The sequence below is a fragment of the Neolamprologus brichardi genome, chromosome 6 (genome assembly GCF_056152115.1).
Source record: "Neolamprologus brichardi isolate AB-2024 chromosome 6, ASM5615211v1, whole genome shotgun sequence".
Classification (NCBI taxonomy): Eukaryota; Metazoa; Chordata; class Actinopteri; order Cichliformes; family Cichlidae; genus Neolamprologus; species Neolamprologus brichardi.
The window spans coordinates 17011800-17036581 of record NC_142109.1 but is presented as its reverse complement, the minus strand read 5'-3'; the positions used below and the strand labels follow the sequence as shown (position 1 = coordinate 17036581).

At 36.9% G+C, this 24782-nt stretch overlaps 1 protein-coding gene across 1 annotated transcript in view; it reads left to right on the top strand.

The window, feature by feature from the left end:
* Window positions 1–24782, top strand: part of ctnna2 (catenin (cadherin-associated protein), alpha 2) — a 321242-nt gene that overhangs the window by 18768 nt on the left and 277692 nt on the right. Inside the window, exon 2 of the mRNA XM_006787177.3 lies at window positions 10343–10449. Within this exon, the coding sequence (XP_006787240.1) occupies window positions 10348–10449 (102 nt within the window). The 5' untranslated portion in view covers window positions 10343–10347. The remainder of the gene's footprint in view (window positions 1–10342; window positions 10450–24782) is intronic.

Genomic DNA, 24782 nt, shown 5'->3' with positions numbered 1-24782 from the left:
CTCGAGAAAAGAATACTTCATGCAACCTTGGTGTCTATTTTTATATATTTTTATATAATAGACACATGAATCTTTCTCTATATATTTGTATAATATTTGAAATTCTGACCTTAATACAGGAAGTAACCACAAACAGTATATCTGACAGAAATTAACACAATTAACAATTAATTATCTCATTCCTTATTAGGGAAAATAAATGTTCATGACATTTAGACTTCTTGGATGCCAGAGTTTTTAAGGCAGGCAGACTTAAACCTAGCACCTTGATTACTAGCTCTGAAATGCTTCTTGTGGCCTTAAAAATCTCTTCACCATCTTCCCCCTGGAGATTTTGGATTTCTACTCAGTGGTAAGTTCACACAAGGGTGCAGCTCATACCAAGGGGGAAAAAAAGCCTTGCTATCACCTCGACTTTGTCTTGCTGCAGTCTAAAAGCACCACTTTTCATTTCGTAACCAGTGCTTGATTTCCTCCTTTGACAGAGTGCTCATTTTAGGTTAATGATAGGACCTTCCTGCTTGATCTTTTCAGCAATATGTTCTTCAGGTGTGAGAGGTGTATCATTTGATTTGACATTAATCAAAATGTCACTAATATGTAAATGAATCTTTCTCTGACAAGATTTAATTCAGGAGTCGTTGCAAGGGCTACTGGTGTTCACTGAGTCTGAAAGGACATCTTAATGAACTGTCACAGCCCTTGTCTGCATCTCTCGCTGCTACTTATTGTTAGTGCAGTTAAATTTATATTGGTCTACTTCTAAACAAGATCCTCAGGTCTAGAGATGTGCATAGTCTGTTACAACTAGGCAGTCACAATTCAAGAAAGACCTGTGAAGTGTGATAACCTTATTCAATTTTGCGCTGACAGTGTGACTCGGCATGAATAAATACAGAAATGTCTGCTTTACTACAGTACTACACATATCTGTTTTGATAGGTACACTAGCCCAGTTATGTGCAGCAGAACTCAGCCATCGAAGAGCCTGTGCTCACTGAATAAAGACATGGAGCAAATTATTTTGAACACACTTTATTAAAAAAGGTTTTATTTTTTAAATTTGTTTGTCTCACATTTTAAATATTGCTGTGACATTGAAAATGAAATGAACCAGACAAAACTAGATACGAGCATGAAAACGAGCTTAAAGGTCATACCTGATTAATTTTTGTCAACTTTTACCACAAGAACAACACAATTACAGCCTAACAAATTTAGCAATTTTGTTCATCTTCAGCAATTATTTATTGGTTACTTTGTTACATAGAGTTTGTCAACAAAGGATTTGATGAATTGTCTGTTATAGTAGCTTTCTTATTACTGTTATTACTATTAACTTTGTTATTATCAGCTTTTTGGGTTTTCTTTACCTGGATGTTTGAGCATGCATTGTTGAACATTGTTATTACTGGGTTTTCTTCATTTTAGTTTTGCTCAAACAAAATTTAATTGGCTTTTGCACATCTCTCAGTTTTACGGGGTGCTTTTTTTTTGGTAAAATATAAAATAGGATTCCTGTTGCTGGATTAATATTTAACTCAACAATTGCATTATTTTTCAATAGGCTAGCTAATTGCTTTTGGGTTGTTATTTTGCTGGTTAGTGATTGTATAGCTTAGGTCTTTGTGAGATACTGGTCGGAATCTCAGGGAATCCTAGTTGTCATCTCTTTGCTTGGCAGTAGAGCACCGCAATGGCGACATGTCTGTAAAAGTATTGACCAAATAGTGAAACTAGTGAAAAAATGCAATGCAAACTGGAAACACAGAATGTTCTCTTTCAAAATAAAAAATGGGTCTTAATGCTAAAATCGACATGTTTCAAGAGGTACAACTTTTACTTTGAAAGTTAATGATCTCTTTTTCCAGTTTAATTTTTCACTATTTCACTAGCACTCAGTGAGCACTTGGCCAGTGTTTCCAGTGAAGTCGTCATATTCCATGTGCACTACAGACAACTACAGCAACAGGCTAGTGACCAGCCAATGGTGTGGTTATTTTTCTTAAAGCACCAAATACTTTTTTTGACCCATTACACTTAGTGATAGCCTGCAATTTTCAGCAACTACTCGCCACCAGTTGGAGAATATCTATATTTTTCCCTAGTGGTTTCCAGAAGGTCAATTAATGGTTTTAGATGTGAGTGGTTCTGGCTTTAGCAATACTTTTTACAGACATCCAGCCACTACTCATTAGCTTGTTGAGTAAAACACATTTTTACCAGCAGCCAGTGGTTGCTAGGGGGTCATCGATCAGTCTTTAGGCCTACAACACCTCTCTATCTTCTGGTATCATTTATCCAGTTAATATATATTAAGGTTAGGTATTCTAATCACACCAACTTATGAGGTGATTTGAAAAAGGCAGAAATATAAAGATTCAGGCACAACTGAGTGCACAGAAACCCACCTTTTAAACCCAGACAATACCCAGTTCACATCTGGCTGACTGAGGTAATTACTTTACATCCGTTTTTAGTTGTCTCTCTGCCATGTCATCAGCGTTATTTCAAAGAATAGCTGACACAAGCACAACCAGAGGTAATAATATTATTTAATGGGCAATAAAAACAGACAGTATCAAGAACACCCTACATTAGGTGACAAATGAGCTGACTTGCAGAGAATGGCAGCATGTGGCGAACTTGCTACGGATGCCATTGTTGCCACTCCCACATTGCTGCCATCTCTGCACACTAATAATAAAACATGTCATTCAAGCTGAGAGAGAGCACTAAATATTTGTCCTGGTGCTCTCTCCCTCTGTGTACATGACCCTCAGCTTCATAGTTGTTGCTCACTTTTACAATTTTCATTGTGGTCGGAACATTTTGGCTAAAATTAATTAAAAGGGGAGTTTTGAGGAAGTCACAAAAAATTGTTGGTGTTGTTCTGATACTTTTTAATAACACATTCGAAGTTGTAGGAGGTTTTTACAATTTGTGGTTGACTTTGTTAACCTCTTAAGCCCCAAGCCTACCTGATCTCCTGCCTTTTGCCCCCGTATCAGGGGGCGTTGGGGCTTAAGAGGTTAATGTCTTGGTCGTCTTGCTTCTGTGATTTATTTGTGCTAAATTCATTACCATTCCTAGGTTAGATAGACAGAAGAGGCATGGAAGTTGGAAAATCAAAAAGAGCAGTGTGAAGCCCCAAGATAATACACTGGAAATCATGTGTGCTTTGCCACTGCTACATAAAAAATTCTATGGTTAATTCAGTGTTTTAGACAATTTATGAGTTCCTGCATATGGCTTTCAAAGTGCATCTGAAATACTGTCAGTCTGCAGTTCATGCTTGTATTTTAATCCATGCATTTCTGGATATTATTTTTAAGTAGTCTGGATTCAACCAGACCAACACTAAGAATCCTTTAGTTGAAATAGCCCACCATATATGCCTTTAGACTTAAGCGGAAACCACAGTACCTGAAGGAAATACGCTCTAATAAGGAAGTATGGAAATTCCACGTGAGCCTGCTGTCACCGCTAAGCATCTGTGCTGCCCATCTGTGTGTGAGTGTGTGTGTGTGTGTGTGTGTGTTTTAATCAGAAGGTGTTTCTAAGCAACATCACAGATGAGCAACACTTAACCTAATAAACATCTTGATTAAAGTTATGTATATATTTTAGTTGCTCCGGCCAACTGAAGGTTTTCTAATGAGTGCAATTATTGTATGAGCTTTACAAAGCATAGTACTTAACACTACAAAAATAAGTATCTTATTTAATCTATTTTTTATGTTTTTCAGGGCGAATCCATAATGCTGAAAAAACTGTGGTTCCACAGTAGTTTCTTCAACCGGTAAACAAGAAACCTATATTAATGATCGGGCATTGAGTGGGCAGACATAATTAACGTACTAAGACAACTGAAGTATTATAAACACCAACACACAAAACAAGAAACCTAATTAACAACAAAGCTGCAATTTGGTGAGCACTCTTTGCCAAACTCGGAAGGCACAGTATCTGCAAGCTTGTGATTAATTGAGCAGTGAGGATGCTGCTTTCTGGCACTGAAATGAATTGCTGAACAGCAGCGCTTGATAAAACTAGCAGGAACTCCACTTGTGAAGTACTGAGTTAAGTTGGAGTTTGCAGTATATTATATTGGCTGCTTAACCTCTGGGTGGCTTTTTCTAAATTTAATTCAGAGGGGCTTCTTTTTACATACATAAGGTATTATGTACTGAATTACTTTGTGAACGTGTGTATCATGTCAACTCACAATTTAAGCAGGGAGGCCTTCACCATAAAACTAACACATAAACATAACATGGCATTATTTTATCATTTGGGAGAGAGCATTTCAAAACTGGAATTGATCAAGCATGTGCTTTGTTGATTGTAATAATTTTTGTTTTGTAATTTTAATAACATGGCTAATTAAGACCATAAAAACAAGTTTATAACGAGCCATAGTGCTGCTCAGAAAACTTTTCTGTCCCTGATTTCAAAACGTTTTAAATTTCTGTTGATAACTGTTACTGTTCAGCCTAGAGGGTAGATTATTTATGCAAGTGTTGGTGCATCACAGTTTTTTTTTTGAATAAATCTAAAAATTCTAGCACATGGCCCATTTTCCTTCTTTGAATTGTGCTACTCTAAACCTTCTGAAACCTAATCACTCTTCCCCAAAAGCCTGTCCTGAGGCAGGAGAAAACCGTTGTGTAATGGGAACGTGATGGTAAACAATTCTGCAAAAACTGGTACATCACTAGATTGTGTCTGCACATGTGTCTGTGAAGAAACAAAAACACACAAATTTATAGCATGCTGAAAACGGTGTGTGACAAAACTGTAGATTTCTTGTGCGCTTTAAAAAACCTGAATGTGCTTCTTCTGTATTTGCTTTTTTTTCTTACTCATGTGTTAAAGGCAGTCCCCAGAGCTTTAGAAACTTTTGTGACATCCTCCGTTCTGACTGTATCCCGCTCATCTCAGTGCAACAAATGACCCATTCTGGGTTACGCCCTGTGCTTTTCTTTTTCTTTTTCTTTTTTTTTCAATAGATGTTGCTGTATGTTTTGCATACCATTATGCATCTTAGTGATGCTCAGTGTCCATGAGCATGTTACAAACTTTCTAAAGGTCACTGTGGACTTTCTATTTCTATTTATCAAAGAACATTAATTAAATGATTAACTCCACAGACAAAAAAATGTTAGACGGCTAACTCACAGGACAATAAGTGTGGACTGAATTAATTTTTATTGCAGATTAACGTGCAGATTATTTTCATGATCGGAATGTTTGCTGTTTGGTCTATAAACTATCAGAATATGGTTAAGAAAACCGAGTAGTACCAGAAATTGGAGTTAAGAGATTATCACAGTAGCTGGTGATTGATTCAGCAACCAATTCATCATTGTAGCTTTGGATCAAATCCCTTCATCATGTTTATAGGCAGGTAATTTCTTGCTTTAATGTGGTTTTTCCAGTTAGTCTAAGACACTTGAGATGCTTTTGAGTAAAACATACTAATTAGACAAAATAGATCCACAAGAAAGAGAATCTGTGCCTTCACAGAGGACACTCTCCCTGGGGTGTTGTGGTACCCTGGAGTTTATTTAAAGTATAAAGCTATAATTGTAGCAAATGTAGTACCACAATGACAAGTAGATAAACTATTGTCCCACTTCTGTAGCTATCTCTGGTAAATCTAGAAGCTGTTTGTGATGATACTCTTTTTGTGTCACGTTATCTCTTCTATTTTGAATGTGTGCACCTTTTCACAGTGTTGTTAGTTGAGAACATGATGCCAAATCATGAAAGCTGTGAAACAGAATGCAAGTCACTTAACAAACTAACACTTTATACTTGTTTCTTTAATCTCGGGACAGCACTGATGAGATAAAAATGTGCAGTGAAATGAGAGTGACTGCATAATATGCACTTGTGGTTCATTTTATCAATATTTTTCAATGACCTCACATAATAGGCCCCAGTCTGGGGCATGACAATTTATTCCATTGTCCATTACGTATTGTTTTTGCCTGTTTGGTTTGCCAAAGCGGTGGGTGGTTATAAATAAGGCTATATCCAAATATTCCTCTGTTCAGCTATTTGTTAGTTAAGCAGGTATTCTTTTTTAGGACTGGGATCACCAGTCCCAAAAGAGTTGATCTCATTGTTTTTTTAAATAACACCTTTTCATACACTTTTAGTGGGCTAACTAAACACATTTCAAAAGTATGTGGGGACATTATCATGGTGCTGTCCAATAGTGTCGCACTCTCAAGCCTTGAAATACTCTCTCGTTCTCTCTGCTGTATGCATTGTGGAAGGAAGCAGCTAGGCTTCAGAGTGACAGCAGTCATGCATGGTGAGAGAAAAAATTAAGGAAAACTAAGAGCTCCAGGGTTCTTTCTAACTTTATCCCTAATTGACCATTTTATGTATAAATATATCTGAAATCACAGCAAATTACAGCTAACCTCATCTCACTCGCCTGGTGAAACTTATATTATTTGCTGTTGATTACTACCGATGCTTTAAACCTGCCCAAAATTGTATTTGAAATGGCCCTAATGAGATGCACCAATTGCCAGCTATTCAGTTTGTTAACTCATGCTGGTGACGTGTGTGTTATAGCATTGCATGCAAATTGCACACTTCTCCTAACACCTGCTGTACATGCATAGTGGTTAAATGACCAAATCTTATCTGTAACCCAGGTTGTCAATTAAGGTTCTTTTGGATTAATGTCATATAACCTTTAAAATACATTACTGTGTCACTACTCCTCCAGAACTCTGACCACATTGACCCTGAAACTAATGACCAATTGATTAACATTAGCTACCTCTGTTTGCTAATTAGCACTCACCCTTGCTGTGACAGTGACAAATTTCGTGCCCTTCACCTGCTTAAAGGGAGCGTTATTGACCTATCCAGATTGAAAATCCTTACAACTGCCTGTACCTTTGTATGTTTTCACTGTGGAAGGATCCTCCGTAAGATATATGTAAACACAGACAAAGTCAAGCTCTGGCAGGGACTTCACTGTTTTCAGTGATTGAAATAATGGAGTGGGTAATTTGTTTTCTTCATTTGTGGTTTACATCGTAGAAAATTAATGAGCTGGTGCTGCAGTACTATGAACTGTCCAATGTTGACCAGTTCGTTCCGTCGTGTGGCTCTCAATACCAGCCACCTCACTGAAAACTATGAATATGTGACTCCATTCAGTCAGATGGCAGTACTGTATTACTGATAAACATGAGAGTCTGATTTTTTTTTTCAGAAATGCGGCCCCACATATCATTCTGTTTCATCATATTTGTTGTTACACTGTGCAGCTGAATGTGCTGAATAATGATGTTATAGATGACATCTCTTTGACAGATGGCAGTCGCTCAGCTGTTTATATTCTGGCTCTGTGAAAGATGTAATCTTGTCGAAACATCCTGACTGAATTTCTACTTTCTTTCCTCCTTCTGCTTTGCATCATCGGAAACCCCGCTTTGGACTGTTTTTGAAACATTTTGATTTATTATTAACATAGGTGCATTACAGATATGTGGTAGATGACAGTGAACTTAATATTAATAAAAAAACAACCCATAAACCATCTGAACATTCACCTTCACTGGCTATATTATAGTAATGTTATTCACTTGCACACGTTGATTGTGATTTGTTGTTCATTTGTGGTGTTGCAGTGATGAAAGCATTTGTGTAGTCATTACTGTGGAAAGCATGCTTTTTTTACTTTTCTCCATAGCTTATACTAATTCAGTGTAAAGACAGGAAGGGCTATCATTATCGGCATGACTTTATTATTGCACTGCAATTTATTATGGTTCTGACTAACCAATTAATTTTCTTTCAAATGCTGCTTGCTGTTCAGACTCTGTTTTCATGGGGTTACCCTAGTAACCAAATGTTTGGTGTTTAAAATGTCATTAAAATGTCAGAGGAAGATGAAAAATGTTCATAACCAACATTAAACGAATCCTAGGCGACATATGAAATGTCATGTTTGGTATGAAGAGCAGTCCACAACCCAAAGATGTTTAGTTTATGATTACAAGGCAGTAAATTCTCACTTCTGAGAAGATAGAAGCTGAAAGATGTTTGGTAGTATTTCTATAAATACAAATAACCTAGACAGTATGTTGAATATCAAAGTAGCTGGCAGATCGACTACTCGGCTGATTCAGTCAAAATAGTTATTATAAACTTTATAAAGGCTATTTATTTTCTGCACTTTTACTTTAATGTAGGCACCACTGTGTTTGACATTTTCCCTTCAGTTGTAACTACCATCTGTGACTTAAAACCAATAGCTCAATAGACACAGTCCCCTTCTTTTATGGCTTGGTTAGATAAGGTATCACAAATAATTTGAGTCTTGGTATTTGAGAAGTTACACTGACATACACCAGTGAACTGTTTATTTCATTACAATAGGGCACTGGTATTTTTCACAGTGCTGCTGTTTTCCCGTCAGTGGCGTGTTCTTCTGCCGCAAGCATTCACATCACTTCTGCTTATTCTTATTGTACATACAAAGCTCTGCCAGGAACATTTTAATATCATAAAAACTGTCTAACTAGTTTTGACAAGAGAAGCTCTCATTTGCATTATCTTGACTCTAAGTAGCAATCTATTACTATTATTAAGTGTTTTAAAGTACTGTAGAAATGATGATGTTGTTCTAAATAGCAAACTGTATAGTTTCTTCCTTTACAAAGTCAACATAATGATGTTAAGAGTGAATTTACCAGAAACCAGAAAGTACAGCGGATTAAACCTACTAGTAACACATGTTATGTCATCTAGTAAAATCAGCTATTACAATGAAAGCAAGTAGTTGCACAAATGTCTGTCTTTCAAGGAAGTAAGTGAGAATTCTGCCATTACAGCCAGCCCCCTACTCACTCTTACCTGCTAGTACAAGTTTGTTACATTTTGAAAATGTCAGAGCAGAAAAAGTACATTCATCATTCCCTTAGGTTTTGTCAAAGTGCTGTGCATGATAGATTGATGAGCTGACGCACAAGGTCTGATTCATTGTCCCTCACATTTCCTTGCAGGCGACAAAAATGTAATGACATGAGCATAAGTACAGGCCTGCAAACTTTTTAAAAATAAAGGTCCACCATTATCAGTAGTGCCAGGTTGCTACATTTCCTTCTGTCCATCTATCTTAACCTGCTGTGTGTAGTTTTGGGAGCCTGTGGCCCAGATCTGTCATTCCTATTCACATTATTTATTCCCCTCTGCCTCATTGACATTGGCACTAGACTTGGCCAGTCCCAGTTGGCCCATTCTGAAATTGCTTACCGTAGAAACATCCCCACAGTACCAACAGACTGCTACCCCCCATACCAGCTGTTCAGTAGTCACATTCACCTAATGTAACCTACTGAGTCCCCCCCAAAAGAACCCTCCAAAAAACAAAAACAAACCTACCATCAAAAAAAAATTTCTAGTTTAGTACAGATTGTCTGAAGAACTGCCCAGTTGAGACTCATATTGCAGAGCTTAATGTGACTTCTGGTTTTGCCCTTTTCTGCAGAGGAAGCTCTTGAGAAGGTGGTCGGATTAACTGAAGGAGCTGAACTTGGGGCTTATTTTGTTTCCAAGTTTTATCAAGCTTTCATCCCATTTCCCACTCCTTTTTCACTGTTTCTCTTCATTTGCATTCTCTCGTTGTACAGTTGCACAATAATGCAGTGTTTGTACCTGAATACTTTGACATAATCAAAATGCTGCTCAGATTCTTCTAAAGGAGTGTGGACAAATGTAGGCCAGAACTCTACAGAATGACAAATACCTTTAAAGTGATACACAATAGAGTTCTCGCTGAACTGACTACAGCTATACTCAGTAGATTACAGATTAGCAGACATATATTGTACTGGTGGTGTTAATTAATAAAGTTAATTACAGTGTCTTAAGGTTAGAGAAGTGACCACTCTTTCATTGATGGTTTGATGGAATTGTTGACTGAGCTTTTTTATGTGCAGAGCCAGCATTTGCTGTTTCCAGACTCCACTGAAACTTTGCCTTCCATTGAAACGATCCACAACACAATGCTGCTGTAGAAAGGCTACCCCCCCATCAAAAGCCTGACCCACTCTGAAACCTATTGTGTTTGTGCACTTATCATTTGGCTGGCTTTACATACATACCTGCACGTTTTTAATTCTGCCCCCCTGTGACATTATCAGCAAAACATTGCTTTTTGAACACATTATCTATGTAAATACCCCAGAATACCTTCAATAGCACATGGGGAAATTTACTTTGTGCAAATTGTAAGATTTTTTTTCATGTCCAATACATTTTAGATGAATATGTTTCTAACTTTTAATTATTTTGTTTTTAACAGAGACCATGACGACCGCCACCTCCCCTATCCTATTGAAATGGGACCCAAAGAGTCTTGAAATTCGCACCTTGACTGTGGAGCGGCTTCTGGAGCCCCTGGTGACACAGGTAGATAAATCTATGACATAAACATAACAAACGGTTTTTACTTACCAGCCATAGCCAGAGCAAAGTCATACTTTTGATAATCCACTCATTTGTTTACAGTAAATAATGTTTGGAGAATTTCTGAAGTCTAACAAGTAAACAAGCTATAATTGTTACAGTTCAGTATCAGAGCAGCAATTACTTTCTGGTTGCACCTTGGCTGGATCACTTGTTACAAGGTTGTTAAACTGTATTGGTTTACAGCCAGGGACTTTGGCTCATCGCAAATGACTTTGCCTTCTAAGCTGAACAGATGGCTGAAGCAGACTTTGATCACGTTGGCTTATTGTGACAGAGTTTCTGACTAGAATTGAATATTGTTTCTATTTAGTAGATTCACTTTCAGGTTCTTGTTTTGTCTAATATAGTATTATATTATATTATAGTACAGAGATCCCTCGCTATAACGCGGTTCACCTTTCGCGGCCTCGCTGTTTCACTGATATTTTTATTTATTTATTTTTTTAACAGTGCATTGTGTTCTGCGTCTTGATTGGCTGTAGACCATTGTCAATCAATCTCGTGCCGTGTCTCCTGTACAGTACAGAATGCGTTCAGCTTGTCAAATTTACATAAATCTTCGATTGCTAGCAGTGTGACTCTGAAGTGCTGCACTGTATGTTTGTAAGTTTTCTCCTCAACAAACACAACTGTGTCGACAAAATGCGGTAGCACCCAAAGGCAGAGGAATATGCTAACCATCGCACAAAAAGTTGAACTTCTAGACATGCTAAAGGAAGGTAGGAATTACCGTATTTTTCAGAGCATATGGCACAACTGAAATAATAAAAAAAACAAAATATAAACCATGTGCAACCACTGATACATAAGCAATAAATAATTATGAAAGCAATGAATATGAGAAACTGGTCTTTGGTACCCCCCCCCCCCCCCCCCCCCCCCCCCACACACACACACACAAACAAACAAACAAAAAACCTTAGTTTGATTGTCCTCTGCTAAAGAACAAGAAAATGAGTTGTATATTGGAATTATTTTCTATGGTCAGGTGAGATGAAGATAAATCTCTCTGTATAAGATTTGATCCAGCACACTTGCTGTGAACCTGGCCAAAACTGCGACATTGTTGTATAGTTCTGACAGTGAAGCATTGAGGTGAGAATGCAGCAGTACAAGGCTGCGTGAATGCCAAAAGCTTTTGTGGAGATAGCACTTTGAATTCCTATGGCTATACCGAAAATATGGGTAACAATGTCAGAAACTCAACAGAACAGGAATATTTCAGCATAACAATCCCAAAACACTGTCAAAAGACTCGCTACAGAAGAGGAAAAAAAACCAAGTGAAAACCACAACCTCGCTATGTTTGTTGCCTGGAATAGAAGAACTTTTGGGTGTTTTAAAGAGGTAGAGCATCATAACCCCTCCAGCTACAAGCTGCTGAAGAAATCATCTTTTTTTTCCAGAAAATTTATGCAACACTACAATCCTTCATGCTGAGGAGGATTCACTCCTCCTTAGTGCGGAGGGTTTTATCAGAGACGTTTCGTCTGACTTCTAGCATGTGTTAAATATGGTTTAAAGGCTCAAACCTTGGATGAACAATAAGCAAAACAAAATGTGTATGTGTTATAGTGATTAATGCTTTTTAAAGAGTTGGTTCAAGCACATGAATATGGCATGAACTGCTGCTTCCTTCAGAATCCATACCAAAGACAAGAACATCCTTGGTGATTGTACTTGTGTGATCACCAATTGTAAAATACAAAATAGTAATACGTTCAACTCCAAATTTTAATCACTTGACCATTTCAAATAGATTACTGACTAATAAGAGTTTGTTAGAGACACACCAATTGCAATTTACTTGTCCAATTCCAATTTAAATTTAAGAACTATACCTGGAAGTATAAACAGAAACACTTTTCTTGAAGGCAAATTATTATTTTCATAATAAAAGTAATTCATTATAGTCATTATAGCAGTAAAGTGCTTTATAGCTTAAAGTGAAAATAAAGTGGCCTATTATTATTGGTACAAATATTTAACTGTAAATGAGTACAAATGTTGTACTTATTTAAATCTTTTTAAACAAAAGCGAATTTATATAACAATGCAAATGTGAGGTTCCTACATCATTATTCAGTATGTTTATAAAGTTACCAAATAAGATGACATCAATCCTTTTCACTTTTTCACTTATCTCCATAATTTTCCTCACAACTGCTTTTACCTTTGCTTATGCCGTGGCTGCTGGCTTGCAACTGGCTCGGATGAGCTTTAGCTTTAGCCACTTTGCCTTTGTTAGCTTTATTAAAATATCCATGTTTAAGTCATTGAAGGTTATTTAAGCTTCTCATTAGGTGTCTTTGCACACATTGGCTGTGAGTGTGCACATATCTATTTGCATTACTGTTTTGCTCATGCATGAAGCACACTGGCTCATTATCAGACATGTTGGAGGCTGACCATCCAGTCACAGGTCCAGGCCTAATCATCTGATTTTGGTTCCTGGCCATTTTGTATTATTTATTTCCACTCTGAGTGGTTATCAGTGCAATCAGCCCACTTGTGATTTAGGGAAGGTAATGGCTCATAGCCAAAACACATTTGTCTTGCCCAACAATAAATATTATAATTACAAATTCATTATCATCAAATGTACCAGCAGCCTTGACCAAAGATCCAAGCTTCTTTGCTTGGCTGCACTGTAGGGCTGCACGATTTTGCATAAAATGAGAATCACAATTTTTTTTGCTTAGAATTGAGATCACGATTCTCTCACGATTTTCTTTTCCAATATAAATATTTATTGCGCTTATTAACTGCACATCAACTTCGTAACAGTTGAGACTGAACATAAAAACAATAAATAAACATAAAAACAATAAATGTCTCACATTTTGTCGTTGCTGCAAAATGTTCTACTGCTTGTAATTCCGTCTCCACCGTTGCTCGACACTGCGTGTATAGAGCAGGTAGTGCAACATTTTTAAAATAGTTGCGGGACGGCACTGTGTAGCGTTTGTCTAGGGTGTTGATCATTTTCCTAAATTTTCAACAGTGTTGATGGGAGCCATATCTTTGGTCAGGTGATAAGTGATAGCCTCCGTAATTTCTTTGTGCCTGCGGGAGTTCGACGGGTATAGGGAAGCGCTGTATAAGGTTCCCGTTATTGATGTTTGGGTGGTTGACCGGGACGGATTTTCTCCTGTCCTTTTTTCTTGGCCTTTACAGCTTCGTCATCTCTCACATGCTTTTTTCATCTTTTATTTTGTTTTGCTTTTTTAAATCATTGTCATTTCGAAATGAGATCGCACATAAGTATAAAATGAGATTGCAATTTTCTAACAATTAATTGTGCAGCCTTACTGCACTGTGCTTTGTACTTTTAACCAAGCCCCTTTCCTCTAATGAATGGTCTCTGCAATGTTATGACAGCTTAGATCTTTTCTTTGAATCTCATTCCTTTCGTCAGCTTTTGCTGGGGCTGTATTTCATTTGCTCCTCCTGCGGACCACTATGTTTTTTTTTTCTGTGTCTCGTGTCAACATTTGTTGAGACTACTACTTTTTCTTTCTCAAATTATTGTTTATTATTGTTCTATTTGGTTGTTGTGTAAGATTTCTTTGATTTTTGCTGAAGTATATTATATTTTGCAGGCAAAACTATACAATGCATTTTCACACGTTTCAGTGAGTTTTTTTAGAAATCAACAATGAATTTTCAAGAGGCTTATTCACAGAAATCCTAAAATTACAAATCCTAAAAATACAGAATCCCACAGAGTCTGTTCCAGCAGGCATACTTTCTTTCCCCCAAGATGGCCTAATAAAGTTGCCTTATTGCAGGGCCGACCCACTGGCAGTTGTGGATATTGGATCTGTGAAGGTTAAAATTTCCTCACAGGCTGGGGCTCAGTTTGTTTACTGTTTGGTTCTCCAGAGAATGTTTCAAGTATTGATTTTATACTTTTGCCAGCTTTATCTGTTACAACCGCACTACATAGCCCTTTCTTCTCCTATGTCCAACCTTTACTGTTTGCTATTGTAAGCAAAAGATTACTATATTGTCTAGGTTTATCTGAACTTTGAGCTTTTCTGTCAAGCCATTTTAAAAACCTTCTGTCTGACTTAAAAGTGGGACCAGGTCTCGACGGATGCCTTCCTCTTCCTCTTATGAGGCTTTACACTAAAGTCCAAAGTCCTCAACAAGTCATGATGCATATAGGTGACATTTTCTTACTATTTGTTCCCTCTTTTAGTGGCCAGGGGAAAAACAGAAATCTTCAGAAAAATAAGTGAACAGTTGAAAGTTTTCATTACATCAGCTTTGAAAAACTCTGCATGATACATATGAAAAGTGATGAAAGCAAGAGTCTATTTGAAATAAGCCAGATCATTGGTATTAAAGTACAGATGGTGTTTCAACAATGTTCTGCTGAAATCAACCAAACATAGGATTTTTTTTGAATTTGGTCAGGTGACTTGAAGTGAAGCTTGTTGTCTTGTTTGCTGTTAGAGCCTGACCGGTATAGGATTTTTAAGACTGTTACGGATATTTGGTGATTTAGATATGTGCTATCTGTTTGCACATATGAAACGTAAACATAACAGTTGTTATACATAGTTATTTATGATTCCTTATTAAGATAATATGACAGTATAATATAAATATTGTTTTATTATTACAAGAACTTGGATGGATTACGCACTTCGACTCTGTCCAACTCTGCTGGAATCAGTGGGTTGTTGTGCTTGTGCCATTCCAAACACATGTTGCCAAAAGGGAAGATGTAGACTATGCAACATCATCAGTTAAAACGTAATGAAAGTGTGCTGTGTCTGCGGGTTTTTTTTTTTTCTTTCTTTTTTTTTTTCTTTTTTTTCTTTTTGTAAATTATTATATACAGATACTGATACATTGGCAAATAACTAATATTGGCAGATATGATGTTTGGTAACATCTTAGTTTAATGACCAAAGTGTATATATTTCTGTTACCTAACTCCTCCTGGATGGGACTTACTATATAAACTACTTAGGGTACTAAGATTATCATGGGTCATGGAAATTTTCTTGCATATTTGTAAATAAATGTTCACCTAAAAGTGATGCCAATAGTGCCCTTAATTGATTACTTTGTTCTAAATAATAAATATTTATCTTGTAAAGGAGACCAGTATGTATATATTTTTATTACCCATTTGTTTTGCCATCTTATGATATACAGTGATATACTGAACATAAAAGGCGTACTATAATGAATTAACATACATGTCTGTTTTTTCATGCATTAGTGAAGTGAACAAAGTCCTGTAGCCCTTGAAAGCAAAATCACCTATAGGGTGTTTTTTTGCTACTTAAAAAAATGCAGAGAACTACCCTGCAGTAAAACGAGTTTCTTCAGGGCTCTGATGTTCATATCAATGTCAAACCAAAAAAGCCTTTGACAGGGTAGTAAAAGTATTGAATAGGATCAGTGCAACCATGCCTCCATTTTCTAATCCACTAAAATAACCTTGAAGATGACATGAAGTGCCACGTATTGAGTAAAAATTAATCTCTAGCCTATTCATCTGCAAATCCTGAACATCCTGCAGTCACATTGGTGCTAGGTGTCATTGTTTTATTTTTCCTGCCACAGCTGACTTTATGCCTTTCCTGCACCAAAAACTCCAAACTAAAAACAGAAGAAAAGGTAAATTCCATATAGAATAATATTATTAGCATTAATAATGTTTTTGTATTTTCTTATGTTTCATGCAATGAAAGGGAGACGATAACTGTATATGCAGAAGCACAGCATGAGTCTTTTTAAGCCTGAGTTATTGCTGACCATCAAACCTTACCATCCTTCTGCTTTTCTCTGCCTATAAACTTTATGGGTTTTGGCTTTATTTGTTTTAAAAGGATTACATTAAAATTAATCATGTACCACCATTGCTGTTTGCCTGGAAGAAAACCCAGACGTGCATTTTGAACTGGCAGCGTCTCTCTAGTTTTCTGGCATCAAATATCTGAACTTTCCAAATAACTGTGTAATTTCAAGCCGGCCTGAGGTTACAGTAAGTTGTCTGCAGGTAGGAAGTATTGAAAATTTGAATTGCTGGTTTCAATTTAGTGTTGTGTTTTGTGTATTATTATTTTTCCAACATCTGTCAGTCACATCCTATGTTTCTCTTATGCATGGCCATCTAAATGACAGGTAGGTAATTGCTTACTGTTACTAGGACAGAAAGCTGATGAGTTTTAACATGAAGTGATCATTATTAAATCTTAAATGATGTGTCTTCTGACATAGTCATTTGTTTTTGCTGATTTATATTTAGCTGTTTTTTGCTTCAGTGACAACCTAGGTTAATCTAAAAAGCTTCATTCTGATTGTGTGAATTTAGTAAGATGATAGTTATTAATTTAGCCAACATATGAACTCAGTTGATGACTCTGACATTTTCCTTTGACTTACTTAGAAAAATCATAGAAAAAAGAGCTTGTATCAGTGGGTGTGAATGGGTGAATGAGGCAAGATTTATAAAGCGCTTTGAGTGCTCTGGTAGAGTAGAAAAGCACTATATAAAAACAAGTCCATTTACCTTTTTGAAATGATCGATATTACAGTTCACATTATTCATCATTTATTCATCTTGTGTGCAGCAACAGTAAAAAGATCATACTCTGGTAAAATCCATTCTCCACACAACCAGGGGAATAAGCACAATAGCTAACTATGGTAGTTCATCTTTTCTGCAATTGCACTGGAAGTGTGAAACATTTTGGGATACAAACCAGACACTGTGATTGTTTTTCTTGTCAATTTGGATGATTCAGTGTGTGATGGAATAAAAGGTTGCCTCGGGAGGATAGACAAACAGGCTCACACTGACATTGCTGGAGATAGCAGCCTCATTTATCAAGACCAAGCCTCTCCCACCTCAGCAACAGTACTGGGCAAGTCCTAACTAATAAAACAGAAAGGCTTACTTTATCACTGTGTATGGAAGCAGCATGCCTCTGATATAGTAAACATTTTTTATGCTGCAAGCGATGGCATTGTTTTTTTTTTCTTTTTGAAAAAAAGAAATATACAAAATTGGCCTTGAGAAGCAGGTACAAGAAGTTAGGGTATTTTCATCTACTGCAATGCAAACTTTAAGCATCCTGGAAGGGGAACATGGGAGTCAAGAAGAGAAACCAGCCAGAATAGTAAATAGGCTGTGTAAAGTGGAAAGGCTTTAATATACCCAGAGAAAATGATAGAAACTGTGGATTTTTAAACTGTAGCTTTACTTTGCTTTATTCACAGCCTGACTGTGAATATTTTCCTGAAGTGCTGTTAGCCCTCTTCCTCTGTACATATCAATGAGAATCCCAGATGTAGTAATGTCTTCAGTCAAGACACAGTTGTTGATTCTTGAGGAAAGAAGGACTAATAGCCATTGATTATGCAGATACATTTACTTGGTCATAGAAAGATTAGAAATTATTTGTGTGACTCTGCTTGCTTTTAACTGTAAGGGAGCCCATGTTCATGAAAGGAAAGTACATTTCCTGTTCTTCGTCTTCATTATGAAGTCTTTCATACTGATCAGAACTGAATGGAGCATAAGACGTCTGGAATGACGTTAGTTGGTGCACTAAAAAAGTGTTTTTAAAATGGCTGATACTATTCACAACTGCTCTTGCATAATAATGTGTTTGTCATTTGATAAGGTGAATAAGTAAAAAATAAATTCAGCGGTTTGTAGGAGATCTTTTGTGCTTGGCAGTAAATTTCGGGGGCTATAAAGAGTAGTATTGACTCCCTGTCAGTGAGAGTGTCCTTGCTGTGCAGTATATCTTGCTTCTTGTATTGCAGAGAAAGTAGACTTATACTTTAAGATATGTTTGCTGAATCCAGGGTTGTAATTGTTTTGCAGCAGGAACCACTAATGAGATTAAAACTCTCCAACTCAAATACTGAGGTTACAAGTTGTTGTCTGTCAAATACTATATCATCAGAGAAAATACTGTTCTTCTCTTTGTCACAAACACACAACACATTGTACTCAATTCACTCACTTACATAAGTAAGTAATGCTTTTTTTGTTTGTTATGAGTTCATGAACCACTGACAGGACATCAAGGTATCTAATTTTTGAACAAAAAAGAGACGGACATATTTGGACCGTATTTTTAAGTTACCCACTGGACAACAAGTTTGTATTACTTTCAGTCATCTACAGTAGTATATTCATGGAGATGTTTGGCTTGCTTTGGTAATGATCAAAATGTAACATTATATGTAACGTTTTGTTATTACTCTTTAGGTGGCCAGTTGAAAACTGCATTCAGCTAATTTTGCTTTTTTGTTCTAATATAGATTTTTTATTTTCTGTCCTCAGCTGGAGGTAAAACCACAAGAACACTTTTACATCTTTAGAAATGTAGTTTTCCTTCCTTCAGATTGTTTTTTTTCCTCATTCAAGATGAAACTGTAGTCTAAAGGGGTTTTGTACTTCGTTTTATGTCTAATTATAATTCAGTTAGATGCATTAGCTTTGAAGGTCTTTTGCACAGTTCAGTGCGTTCAGCCCGATTCTTGCTATTGTGATGTACATGCCAAATTAATTGGTCTTAGACTGATTAGTTTAATATAAAATTTAATAAAAAATATTCAGCTGATCCAAACTCAGACAAAGCAGTTTAGACTTTGGGTGTACATTTTGTGTGTTCCTCTGTTGTTAAGCTTAACATAATAATGACATGAGTACCATTTGTACATGACAAAAGTGTATTTACTACCTGGTGTCGCCTCCCTAATTCCATCTTTTAGATGGATTTTCCATTATTGGGATATATGATCACTGATGTGACATTCTGCCTTAATGTGGTTTATTGGAGAGCCTCTCTGCTGTGCGGTCTGTCCAGTTTGCCAGATCACAGAGAGCTACTTAGCCAGCGCCTGGTTATGGTTTCTTCCTTTAGTGGTCTCTGACTCCCTAGTTTATTTTTGTTACTCTAATATGGATCAAATCATGGTGAGTAATCATGCTTGGGTTACACAGGAAAAAAAATGCAAATAAGTGTTGATTGCTTTTGGTGTTCTTATGGTGTTATTAAGTTGAAAGATCCTTTTCCTTGGCATATTAACTCCACAGCCTGGTAATAGGCTAAGGAAGAGCCTTAATGGCTGTCAGCAGTTGATGCTTTAATCACCTTTGTTTTTGTATGTCATCCAAGCCTAACATTTGGCTGCAAGTTACGGTTGGCACCTGACACACATAGACACACTCTCTAGTCAAGGGGCTTAACATAAAGGGAGGGGAGACGACGGCGGCGAAGGGATTAAGGCTTCATGCTGCATCACTGTCATAATCCATGAAGCTAGCGGAAAAGGAGGAAGCCTGGACCTCAAACAGACAATTTTCAGAGGCAAAAAGGGATGCTTTACTTCTCCTCAGAGTTTTAGAGTGAAACCACAGAACAGTCACTCTCAAAGTTGGGTAATTTGATCTAAGTTTGGAGAGTAGTCCTAACAGCAGTGTGGTAGGAAGTTGTAACACCTTACTTTTTCTAGTGGTAGAACCTTATTTATTTATTTTGTTTAGGAAAAAAAGAAAATCACTTTAAGAGGTGACTTTTTTGTATTATCCTAGAAACAAGTTTGATGTAGTCTTCTAAGTATTTGCTATTGGAAGACATCCACTTTAATTACCTGAGAAATACACATCTGTCAGATTACACACAAGCCAAAGTCATGTGATATTATTCGTCGGAGTATTGCTGCTAAAATAGCTCTAGCACAACACTTTTGCATCATTTGTGAAAGCTTGGATTTAAGAAAGGAAGAAAAAGTTCTCTTCATCTGAGGCTGAGAAGTCATCCATTCTCTGTACTCTTTTTTAGATTTTTATTTCATTTTATTTTTTTTTAATTCGTTGTTTGAATTTGGATGGCAGTATTTCGAAGAGGCTTTGAACACTGTAAGAGGCAGTGATGTTCAAAAGCCAGTCTGGAACCCCTGCTTCTTGGCATACTGCTCACTGAACTCCTGCCATGTTAGAGGAAGGAATCCTTCTTTTGGTGCGGGGGATAGAAAGGACATCTGGATTATCAGTGACATCTTGTAAAGGCCAAAGTATGGTTTAACAATGTCTTGACAGAAACATGTGAATAATAAGATTGTTGACAGTTCAGATTTGGTGTGGTATAGTAATGACCTAAACATGTTTTCAATAGACTAGTATTATAGATGTTAAAGTTAAAGGTTCTTTGTGTAATATTTACCAAATACCAAATACCAAACATTAGACTATTTTACTTCCAATTACTCTTTCGATATCTTGTAGTCTTGTTCAGCACATGCAACCACAATCTTAGCAAAGACCACTGACATGGCACTTTCCAGATGGTGATCCTTCCAAGGATGGTTGTTCACAGAGTGCTGTAAGAAAGCACATTAATGGAAAGTTGATTTGATGTAAAAGTGTGGCATGAAAAGATATACAAGTAACAAGCTTGTAGAATGACTGGCAAGAACTTAGGAAAGCTTTTCAAGGAATGGTCTGAGGCTGGTGTCTGGAGATGAAGAGCGACCACATGCACATGTCTTCAGGAAAGGGACTTCAGTTGTCACATTCCTAATATCAAGCCACTGCTTCTGTCGAGATAATGACAGAAACATCGTATCTCGGCTAAGGAGAAAAAGAACTGGTCAGTTCAGATGAAAGTAATTTTTTGAATTTCTTGTGGAACTCACTCTGGAGGAAGAGTGGAAAGGCTCATAATTCAAGGTGTTTGAAGTCCAGTGTGAAGTTTCGGCGGTCTGTGATGACTTGGGGTACCATGTTATCTGCTGCTGTGTTGGTGGTGTTTTATCACGTCCACAGTTAGGACACGATTTAAGAGCACTTCGACTTTCCATCTGGTGACAGAGTTTACAGAGATGCCAATTTTCTTCACCATCAGGACTCGTTACCTGCTCACAAAGTCAAAACTCCTACCAGATTGTTTGCTGACCATGTTATTACAGTTTTTGATTGGCCTGCCAACTTGCCTGAACCCCACAAAGAATCAATGAGGTATTGTAAGAGGAAGATGAGAAATACCCGACCCAAAAATACAGATGAGCTGAAGGCTGTTGTCAAAGAGTGTTACAAGACCATCACTTCTATGTCACGCTGTAATTTGTAGTCGGGGGTTTCCAACCAAATGCTGCTGTGTACAAATGAACATTGAAGAGTTTTAAATGTAATTTATGAGCTATAAGCCATAATCAAAATAATAATAAAGGCTTGAAATATTTGACTTTACTTGTATTGAATAGAGCCCTTATATGAAAGTGTGTACATTTCATATAAACAAGGGCAATTTCTCAAGTAGAAAATAGGACCATTGAAAACTGTACACATTATGTTCTGTGAATGTTATTTTTCAGCAAAGACATTGTGTCTCGACAGAGATGTTGCAGTTTTCTAAAAACTAGATTTTCCTCCCCTGTTGGGGTGAAATTTTAGAGCAAGATTTCCAATGAAATCTATCTAAAGCAAGGACCTAGTACAATTGTTTTATCTATTATCATCTTTAAAACTGTCTTATATCACTGTTAGCTTTGCTGCTTTTATTATTTGGAAAATTGCAGGTGGTCAGTACATTAAGATATTTGCTATCCAGGCAGTGAACTCACAACGGTTTTAGCGTAGTGTTTGCATTCTGATGAAAAATCAAACCACTGGTGTTCCTTCATATGTGGCTGTCAGACTCAAACACTTCTTCACCTGCCCGTGAGACAAAAATACACATGTGCGAAGGCATAGCACATTTTTAGCTGATGCCTTGAGAAAGGTGGTAATAGTAAGTAATGCTTCACCTGTATGATAAGAATGACAGCTGTGTCGTTATGCAGAGCGCCTCCTGTTAGCGTACGTCTTCTCATTACTTCTGCCATTGCCCGGGGGTCATTGCTGGATCTTGTGAAACAACACACTCATCTGTCTTTGGGCAGTATCTTCTGACACTTTACTATGTCAGCATATGGTTAGCCCCAGGGTCCTGAACAGCAGTTCTGCACAGATGCTGGTTGCCTCGTTGCCTCTCTGCTACTCTACCAGAGAAAATGCATCACATCAAAAAAGATTGCCTCAGAAACACAGCCCTTCTAGTTTAACTGTTGTTTTTACTGTTCTCTTACCACTATGCCCTGCAGTCAAGAGAAATCTCGGCTTTATTATTCTAAATATAGTGCCATATAGAGGTTTGAAATAGTATTTCTCAAAAATAAGATGTCTGTGTGATAAATACATACATAAGTGGATGACAGGGATCTTTTTTGTCTCTAATAGATGTCACAGAAATTAAGCTATACATGCAGCAACAGTATAGATGACTGATATTTGACACAAATTTGTTTGCGATGTAGATTAAATAAATCTCACTAAGCAATATGATTAATTATGGCTCAATCCAATTTAAGGAGTGCTATGATATATGAGTTTGGCCATCAAGGAAGCTGAAACTGAAACAGCTAAAGGGAATTCAGCCATTATTTATCTTATTACCTATATTTATGCTTTTCTTACTTTGACATGTGAGAAAGTCTTTATTAAAATCACATTTCTTTGAAAACTCTGCATTACAGGGTGTTATTAGGTTCATTTACTTATAGGTAGGTAAAAAAAATCAATACAGTCACACATTTTGTATTTTTGTCCTCATGGTTGTCCATTGTAGTGTGAGTAAATTTGACTGAGAAGCACAGCTCTGCATGTTTTATGAGAGGACCCTTTGGTGGTTGAAGAAAAGCTTGTTGCTAGTTATGTAAGGCTGTCTCTTAAAATACTTATCTTTTTCTCCAAAGTAAAATCTGCAGGTCTGGGCCATCTATGCAAATGAGACTGCATGATTGCAAAAGTGTTTTACTTTCCACAGCTCACAATCTATCTCTGTCTACATTATAGTTAAGCACAGCTTATCTCTGTGAAGCATTTTTCTTTTTCTACATGATAGAAAAAAAAAGGTTGACGGTTTTTAAACATGCACTTAACCATAAGATTAACCAAACATCCCCAGTGACATTTTTTTTAAGCTAAATTTCATTCAGCTTCAGCAGCCACAAAGTATTGATGCTGGTTCACTCTGCCTAGAGTTCATGTGATCTGTTTTTTGTGTCAAAGCTGTAATTTTCCTGATACTTATAGATATACTTTTCCATGTCAGAAGTGTTTATTCATTCTATATGACAAAACTGTAAAAGTATGTGGGAGCAACAGGGGAAAGCCCAAGGTCAATATGTCTTGTTTATGTTTGATAATTTGTGAATCAATTTGCTGCTAAATACACTCATGGTGTATCAATATAGTTCTGGAAAATCAGATGTTTTGTGAACCAACACAAACATGATTTTGCTTGTCCGGTACAGAGCCTGGACTGAAAAGAGAATGGCAATATGCCAGCCTATGTTGTTTGCGTCTGTGATAATGAGCCCACAGGGGTCAATAATCCGAGATTCTGGCTGGTAGTGGAGTTTGCACAGATGTGGCAGAAATGGGTGTCTGCTTTTTTGGGGGTGATATTTCCTCAATAAGAAAGTATGCTTTTTACAATTTGTTTGTCTTTTATTTCTTGCAGGCAGCCATCCTCTTCCCTTATGACCTATAAACCTGGTTTACCTTGATAAAACAGGGTCTTTCTTTCTATTAGAAAGACACCAAACAAGCCAATTTTCATGAATAACTGCTGAACAACTTTGGCCTCTACATTTTCTGTTATATATATTCTTTCAGCATTAGTTGGTGTTACACTGCTTGAAGGTGGAGTTAGTCGTCGATATAGGTTATTACATGCACATGAGTGAACCTAGTAATTATAGTTATTATTTTTCCACATATTGTACAGAGAACTGAATCATTAGATGGGGCCCACGTACTCAAACTATATTAGTGTAGCTGTATGTGATTTTGTGCTCACCATCTGGCCAGTAAAAAAGGCCTGAGACAGTGTGGTAATGGTCTACATTTTTTTTTCCATCATCATAATCTTCACTTTAAACACCTAAATATTATAGTGGACAATAAATAATTCCCTAAATAGCAGACAGAGAGTAATTCATCTACACAGTTGTTGCGTGTCTGATCTGTGTCTTTAAATTCCAGGTTCTCTCTCTTGATGACAAACTCAGGGCACCTGTGGGCATATTTAAGTGGCCTCTGTAGCTCCCTCTCTCTTGCTTTTTACCCCTTTCACTTTCCTCATCCTTCACACAGGGTCCCTTTGTTACACTTTTATTTTATTTTATTTTTTTATCAATAAACTTAATTAGAATCTTAACCTGTCTTTTGTCCCAAATGTTTTGGC